The sequence below is a fragment of the Mesocricetus auratus genome, unplaced genomic scaffold, assembly GCF_017639785.1.
Source record: "Mesocricetus auratus isolate SY011 unplaced genomic scaffold, BCM_Maur_2.0 Super-Scaffold_100022, whole genome shotgun sequence".
In the NCBI taxonomy this organism is placed as follows: domain Eukaryota; kingdom Metazoa; phylum Chordata; class Mammalia; order Rodentia; family Cricetidae; genus Mesocricetus; species Mesocricetus auratus.
The window spans coordinates 1,009,624-1,018,245 of record NW_024429203.1 but is presented as its reverse complement, the minus strand read 5'-3'; the positions used below and the strand labels follow the sequence as shown (position 1 = coordinate 1,018,245).

The 8,622-nt window shown below is 53.8% G+C and overlaps 1 protein-coding gene across 1 annotated transcript in view; it reads left to right on the top strand.

Moving 5' to 3' along the window:
- Positions 1 to 1,501: 1,501 nt before the first annotated feature.
- The window catches only part of Olfm2 (olfactomedin 2), a 73,406-nt gene continuing 66,285 nt past the window's right edge, over positions 1,502 to 8,622 (top strand). Inside the window, exon 1 of the mRNA XM_040729784.1 lies at positions 1,502 to 1,624. Within this exon, the coding sequence (XP_040585718.1) occupies positions 1,556 to 1,624 (69 nt within the window). The 5' untranslated portion in view covers positions 1,502 to 1,555. The remainder of the gene's footprint in view (positions 1,625 to 8,622) is intronic.

Below are 8,622 nucleotides of genomic sequence, written 5' to 3'. Positions count from 1 at the left end.
CTCTGGTTGTCATCGAGGCTGGCTGGTTAGTGTGTCTTCAGCTCTGCCTGTCCCTGTCCCCAAGCCTCACCTCCCTCCATCTTCTATGGCCCATTTCCCTGTAATCTGACTATGTCCCTCTTCCTACCTCTACACCCCCACACCACCACAGAAGGGAAGAAAGAAGGATAGACAGATGCCACTGAGAGGCTTCAGGAAGGGAAGGAGACTGGGGACACTCCTGGCTAGTACTGGGAAGCAGACAAAGACTGCAGAGTCTCCCAGAAGAAGGCGGGCGGGACAGGGATGCTATTCATATGCAAATGAGGCACAAGGCCTTGCTAATATTTTGATTCTCTTGAGAATCCAGCCTGTCATCTTGCACCGTTAAAACGGGCCGGAGGTGGGGCTGTTTGGGGAGGGCGAGTCCACCATGAGGGCCTGTGGGAAATGGGCGGCCCGAGAGAGGGGACATGGAATGCCCCTTGTTGAAGGTCACCGACCGCTCTTCCCATTGGCTGCTTCAGTGTCCAATAAGCCTTTCACAGGGGTAGCCTAAGACCACCAGAAAACACAGATATTTACATTACGATTCAGAAGAGTAGTGTAACATAACATTACAGCTATGGAGTGCAACAAAAATAATTTTATGGTTGGGTCATCACAACATGAGGAACTGTATCAAAGGGTCAAAGCATTAGGAAGGTTGAGAACCACTGCTTGGGGCCTTGAACTCACAGAGATCCCCTCAGCTCCCTTAGTGCTGGCATTAAAGGTGTATGCCACCATGCCCAGATGACCTCTGACTCCAGATCCTGCCTCTACCTCCCAACTCCCAAATGCTGGGATGGCGGGTGTGTGCCACCATGACTGGGCTGTGTGTGTGTGTGTTTCCAATAGGGTCTTACTCTGCAGCCTTGGCTGGATGGAGACTCTCCATCTAGCCCAGGCTGGCCTCAGACTTCCAATCTCCTCACTTCTGCCTCTGTAGCACTAGGTCACAGGTGTGCACCACGCTGCCAGCTTTGCGACCCATGGTTCCCAGTGCCCACCTCTGTCCCACCTTCCTTCCTGACATTCACCCCTTCCCCAACGTGTAATTTCCCAATCTATGCCTCAGTTTCCATGTTGATTATTGAATCTCTTTTCCTACTAGGTCTCCCCCTTTTCCGGCCACCCCTCCTCCAGCCTTATCTTCTTGGGAAAAACCTGGGAGGATGAAATTGACAAGAACGTGACAGCCCCCTCCCCCATCTCCTGACAGTTTACATCTAGGTTTAAGGGGATGGTGAGTGGGGGCTGCCGGGTCTAGTCCCTGGCTCCCCGGGCTCACCCGTGTCAGCTCACCACCTGCTGGCAGGGGCCCCACTCTGCGGGGCGGTAGCCCGGAGCCGGGCTGGGGGCGGGGCTGGGGGCGGAGCCCGCGACAAAGGCTGGGCGCGGGGCGGGGGTGGGGTGGAATCCCGGCCGCGGGCGAGGCGGGGTGGAGGCGCTCGGGTCGCCCGGGCGGGCGGGCGGGGTCGCGCCTGGCGGCGGGTCCCCATTACCCAGGCGCCTGTCGGGCGGGGGGCGCGTCATGTGGCCGCTCACGGTCCCGCGGTTGTCGCTGCTGCTGTGGCTGCTCTGCCCAGGCCTCGCCGGACAGGTAGGGGCCCCGCGGGCAGGTGCGGGCGCCGGGGAGCCCTGGAGGGGACGCGGTCTCGGAGGGGTCCCGAGAACAAGAGCTTTGGGGTCCTACCAGCCTCCCCTTCCAAAAGCTGCAGGATGGCCAGGGGCTGATGGGGAAGCTCGCAGCAAAGGAGGGGTTGGAACATCCACCCTCGTTTGGGGAAACCCTGGGGACTCCCAATGCGACCTCAAGGTGGGGAGATTGGGGAGACCCTATTTTTGGGGTTCCAACCCCCTCGATGAAGCTCAGCTCACATCCCACCTTCTGGCTGTGAGATTAGAGAGGGAAACTTCAGGGGGGCTTTGGGGTGCCACCTGCCACTTGCTCATTATAGGGTGGTTTAGCATCTAAAGATCCCCCCATCCATTACCTGCACCCCTGTAGTGAGGAAGGGGGCGGGACTCACGTGTGAATGACTGACAGGGGTGTGCTCCAGGTACTTGCTGCTCCCAGGTGCTGGGGAAACGTGTGTCTTTGTGTTGTGGCTGGGTGTGACACAGGGGAGTTTGTGTGTGTCCAAATGTGGGCGAATTGGGGTGTGACTGGGAGAGGGTGAATGTACGTGTGGGAGAGTGTGTGAGTGACAGTGGGGGCGGGGTGGCCCGGCATGTGATGATAGATAGGAGTTGTGGGTCTGTGACTGGCTGTGTGACCCGGCTTTGAGGATCTGTGAATCTCCTTGTGTTCAGCTCCTGCTGTATGCCAATAACGCGGTGTGACAGTTGTCCTCATGGCTGTGCCCAGATGCCTGGGCTGTCCAAAACTAGAGTGACAGTCAGGTGTGTGGCCATGTGAGGGCACTCTGTGCCTTTGGTTGAATACATCACTCTTAAACGGGGTGTGCAGGGTGACAGGCTGTGTGTGCAAACGAGACTGCCAGGCCCCATGCGTGTCGGCTCTGTGCGTACCCCATTCCTGGTCTGGTAGAAGCAGGTGGCTCCCTGTGGTTCCCCATCTTTTGGGCAAGCTTGGAGAGCTTTACAGAACGTGGGGGTCCAAGCTTTCTTCTACTGTTGATAAATCTTATTCTTCCTCCATCTTGGGGGTGGGATACCCCAGACCTCATGGTGAGGGGGAGCCCGGGGAAGCTGGTATCAATAAAACAGTAACATAATAGCAAAGGCTGGAAAAAGTCTGGGCTCAGGGTTGTCTCACGAAGAGCAGGGTCTGAGGGGCTCAGTCCTCTCTAAGGGTCTTCTTGGTGGTTGGTATACTGGCAGGGTGACCCTCATTTAAGAGGCAGGGAAACTGAGGCACAGCAAAGTCACTTGCTTGAGCCCCGACAGCTCCGGAGCAGTGTAGACGGTGTGAAGCGACGCAAGTCTCTCCTGAACCTACACTCTTGCGGTTTGCTACGTGGTCCACCCACAGGTCTGCGCTGCCTGGGGAGACATGACTAGGCGGGGTTTCCAGGTAGGAACACAGGGTCTGGTCACCTTCCCTTTGCTGATTACGACAAGAGGGGGTTGAACGGTAGGTACACCCCGCTGCGGGGCGCTGGCAGAGGAGGTTAGGGTCCACGTAGGATTTCCACAGAAGAGGTTGAGGGGTCCCTGCTGTCGGCCCATGGCAGCACAAACACTCAGGGTGGGGAAGGGGCAGCAGTTTGCACACAGTAGGCACTCAGAAACGAGATGCACCATGTGTGAAAAAGGCAAAAAGAAAAAACCCACATACACTTGAAAAATGGCTGGAAAAAAAATCAACCAGGAGGGTTAGTTTCTGAGGGTGAGTTAGTTTCTGTGGGTGATTGAGTCTCCCTTAGGTTTCCATGGCCAGTTTGCTGAGAGACCCCAAGGCTGGAGGGAGGGGCTCGGGGCGGGGCTGATTGGGGGTGGAGCTACTCAGAGAGCGAGGGCGGGGCGTTATGTCAGAGCACGTTGGGGCTGAAGTGGGGAAATCTTGAGTCCCGCCTGGAGGGGCATCAGTTACTGGATACAGTGCCCCAGGTAGCCACCAGGGGGCACCACGTGATGGCTAAAAAATAGCCAGTAGTTAACATGGGGAGAGGAAGGAAGGAGAGGGCAGGGCAAGCTAAGAGGGAGGGGTGGGGTTCCGAGGGAGGCGGCCTTGTCCTTATTTCTCCATCTAGTCCCAGACACCCCTCCCCAGTCCCGACGGAGCCCTTTCTTAGAAATCATTTCCTTAGCCATTCAATCACCAGATTTGATTAAACAGTGAAGCCCTGCCCTCCGGAGCTGACCTTCAGGCACAGCAGACAGATGAAACTACAAAAATGTATAAAACAGTGCCAAGAGCTGCATCCACATATAATCCTATGCAAACAGGGGAAACAGGAATCGAAATTCATGGTCGTTCTCCATTACATGTGAGTTCAAGGCCAGCCTTTGCGCTCTCTCTCTCTCTCTCTCTCTCTCTCTCTCTCTCTCTCTCTCTCTCTCTCTCACACACACACACACACACACACACACACACACACACAGGAGATTACACAGGCTCAGCTGTGGGGGTGCGAGGTGTTTGTTTTGCTTTCTGTGCTGTGGTAGGCACTCCAGTGGAAAGCGACCTGGAGGAGGAGAGGGGGTCTCCCCGGCCAGCACTGAGGGGAGTCAGGCAGTCACACAGGGCCTGTGGAGGAGTGCTCTTTCCTGCCTCACTCCCTGGCTGTAGTCAGCCCCCTTTCTGACACAGCCAGGCCCACCTGCCTGGAGAGACGGGGCGGCTCACACTGGGCTAGGCCTTCCTGTGAGTCAAGACCATCTCACAGGCATGCCACAGCCAAGTTGACCTGGCCAGTCCCTCCACTGAAGGTTCGCTCTCCCGAGTGACAATAGAAAACAACCAGAGTGCTGCTCTTGCAGAGGCCCGGAGCCCAACTTCCAGCATCCAAATGGAGCAGCTCATGACCCCAGTTAAGTCCAGCTAAGGGGATCCAACCCACTGTCTGACCCCAGAAATGCACATGTACATACACATGATTTAAAAAATAAAAGTAACCCTGACAGGGGTTCTCTGTTAACCCTGGCTGTCCTGGAACTTGCTCTGTAGACCACGCTGGCCTCGAACTCACAGAGATCCGCCTGCCTGTGCCTCCCGAGTGCTGGGACTAAAGACATGTGCCACCACCGCCCAGCTCTTTTCTGTGGGCTCCTGGCATACATCCGTCCACTTAGTTCTTGAGACAGTCTCTCGCTGGCCCCAGAGCTCATGCCTTGGCCGGCGACCGCTGAGACTAAGTGGCCCTTCTCTGTCTCCGCCTCCCCGGTTCCAGGCCTGCCCAGGTCTCTTGTCATTTATGTGGCACTGGGAGTCTAAAATCTGGTTCCCACCAAACTTTGCCCATTGAGCCAACTCTGGCCCAAGTGCGTGATTCTTGAGTGGCTCAGAGTTGCCAGGGACCCTGACAGCACCAACCCTTCGGGAGCCGTCCTCTTCCTGATGCCTGAGAAATCCTCCCCGAAGCCTAGCGTTGTTGTACGTTAAAATAGTTCAGTTTTTGTTGAGACAAAGTTCCATGTAAACCAGGATGGGACTCACCATGTAACCAAGGATGGCCCTTCACGCCTGGCCCTCCTCTACCTCTCAAGTGCTGGGGCAAAGGTGTGCACCCCACACCCACCCCAGTTTTGTCTTAGTGCTATCTGAGCTTAGGGCCAATGTTTTCTGGGGTCCTCACAGGATGGGAACAACTAGTTTAATTCAACCATGTGCCCAGGGCCTTCGCTCTTTCCAGTCCCTTCCGTGTAACTGGGTCCTGTCCCCCAGGGACAGCCATGCAATGCCCTCTCCTTCTTTCTGGTTAATAAATCACTTCTTCCAAGGAGGATGCCTGAGCTGGGCGTTGGTGGTGCACACCTTTAATCCCAGCACTTGGGAGACAGAGGCAGGTGGATCTCTGAGTTTGAGGCCAGCCTGGTCTACAGAGCAAGTTCCAGGACAGAAACCCTGTCTTGAACCCCCTCCCCCCAAAAGGCTTCCCTGACCATCTGTCTAAAATCGTGCATTTGAGAGACCATTATGAAATGAAACACTGCAGTGCCTCCGCAGCCAGTCTGAAAACTGAGGGCGCTACCGAGTAACTGGAGGGAGGGTAACATGTAGAGTAGAAACCCTGCACAAAGGGATGGTCCCTGCCCCAGAAGACGTCTCCTCGCCTGCTAAGAAGAGACTACAATTGAAAGCTTGAGGGCTGGAGGTGTGTAGCCGTTTGACAAGATGCTCGCCTAAGCATCACACACGGGATGGCGTCAAGGGCTTGTAACCCCAGCGCTTGGGAGATGGAGGCGGGGGATCAGGAGTTCAAGGCCGTCCTCTACTTTATAACACAGCGTGTCTGAGGGCAGCGTTGGCTATGTGAGATTTCCACCCTCTGTCTAAAAACAAAGCCAAATCAGGCTGGGGTGTATCTCAGTGTCCAAAGCCCTGGATTCCATCCTAGCATTACATAAAATAGGTGTGGTGGTGCATACCCATAGTCCCAACTCTTAGAAGACACAGGCAGGAGATTGACACTAATTTGGAGCCAGCCTAGATTACAAAGTGAGACCCTGTCACAACACAAAACAACAATACAATGTATGTATGTTTCACATAGTTCTGGAATTTCACATAGACTTGGAACTTCAGAAAGCAAACCTCTGGAGAAGTGAGGATCCCTATGCCAGCGGAGGTGCCTGAGGTCATAGATATCAAGCCGAGGCTGAAATCCCATGGAAGGACGCTGAATTTGCTCATTTTTCCCAGGTGTTAACATTCCAGAGGAAATCTGGACAAACTGCAGGAAACGCCTCCTGGGCCTGGGTCCCAGACTAAGGAGCTGGGGCGACACCTAGTGGTGGAGTGAGGTTTGTGCAGGATGTGAAGTTTCCTGTGTGTGTGTGTGTGTGTGTGTGTGTGTGTGTGTGTGTGTGTGTGTGTGTACAAAGAGCAGAAATATCTCAACTGGGGCTCCTCAGAAGCACTCCTATTGTTTTTGTTTCTGTTTTTAAATGGTAATCATTTATTTTGTGGGGCATACGGGGTAGAGTTCTTGGCTGGTGCCCCGTGGGAATCAGAGCATGTGAAGGTCAAAGGATTATTTCTGGGGGTCAGTTCCCTCACCATTTTGGTCCAAGCCGCTTTAGTCTCTGAACCTTCTCACCGGTCTCACTGGTTTTTTTTGTTTTGTTTTTTGTTTTTTGTTTTACGAGACAGGGTTTCTCTGTATTGTTTTGGAGGCTATCAGTCCAGCCCGGCCTCGAACTCACAGAGATCCGCCTGCCTCTGCCTCCCAAGTGCTGGGATTAAAGGCGTGTGCCACCACCGCCCGCTGGTCTCACTGTTTTTTGAGAGAGGGTCTCTAGCTGGCCTGGAGCTTGCCAAGCAGGGGCTGGCCGGCCTGCGAACTCGGGGGTGACTCCGTGTGCTCCTGCGGTTAGTCCACACCAGCGCCTAGGGTGGTAGCCAGTCCCGATGCATCCATGCCTCGGGCCAGCAGGGAGGTGCGGACACACTTGATGGGGCGTGTCTGGAAAGCGTGTTCACCTCAACACCAGCAAACCCAGGTGTCTCCGCTGCCCGGCCCTTCCCCCTCACCTCACGTGTGTGTGTGTGTGTGTGTGTGTGTGTGTTCGCATGTGTGTGGCTGCGTGTGCACATGATGACCAGAGGTTGGCGTCTGTGGTCTTCCTAGGTCACTCTCTGTTTTATACTCCATCGCTTCTCCACTAACCTGGAGCATGCTGACCGAGTTAGTCTAGCAGGCCATACAGCTCTAAAGATGGCTTCCCCCTTACGAGATTACAAGCAGTCCACGCCCACCTGACATTTACAGGGGCTCTGGGGATCTGAACTCATGCTTGTCTGGCAAACACTTTGCCCAATGAGCCATTTTTCTAGCTCCCATTTTGTTTACTTTTTTAAAAAATGGCATTTGTTTGTTTTCGTGTGGGTGTGTCTGATCATGGAGTTTGCAGGGGTTGGTTCTCTTTTTCCATCGTGTGGTCCCTACTGGAGATAGAACTCAGGTTATCAGTCTTGGCAGCAATCATCTTATTCTGCTAAGCCATCTTGCCAGCCCCTTTACGATGATTTGTACTGTTGGGTGCTCAGTCCTTCTTTGAAGACAGAACTATAAAATATCACTGCACAAAAAAAAGAAATCCAAAATTAATGTCAGTTGAGGTCATACAACTCCTTATCCCTGAAGCCTAAAGAGTTCTAGTTATCCTCAAGAGAAACACAGTAAATACGCCAAGAGATGGGCGCTTTCTTTTCCTTGGTTCTCTGGTCATTCTGGAGTAAGTCACTGAAGACACAGCTTGCTGTGGAGTGTCTGGCAGTCTACAAGTCAAAGAGACAGATGCAAGCTGGGCGTGGGGTACACACCTGTCATCTTAGCCCTCTGGCAGAAGTCGAGGGCTGGTGTGGGCAACTTATCAAACTTCTGTTTGAAGATATAGTAGAAAAAGGCTTGGGGCATGGCTCAGCTGTAGAGCCCATGCCCAGAATCCCCCGTGGAGGGGCTGGGGACATGCTCAGAGCCTGTACGCAGCATATTGTGTATAGTAGAGGATTTTCCAATCTGACATGGTCTGGAGGACACAGGCTCTGGGATGGGAGTTCAGCTTGAGTATGGACGGTACCTACTAGAGGTGGCGTCAGAGGTGAGTGTGCAAAGGGTGACTGTGATCTGACTAGAAAGACCTTGAATTCTCAGTTAAGGATTTCAGAATGTATTGTTAGCAAGCAGTCACGGGGCTGGAGAGGTGACTCGGTGCCCAAGAACACTGGCTGCTCCTCCATAGAACCCAGGTTTGCTTCCCAGCACCCACGTGGCAGCTAAAAACCACCCGCAACTACAGTTCCAGAGAAACTGATGCCCTTTTCTACTTCCACAGGCACCAGGCTCTCATGAGGTGAACAGAAAACATATATTCATGCAAAACAGCCACACATAAAATAAATAAGCCACACACACACACTCACATGCACACTCACACACAAACACACACAAGGATAAATTATCATAATGA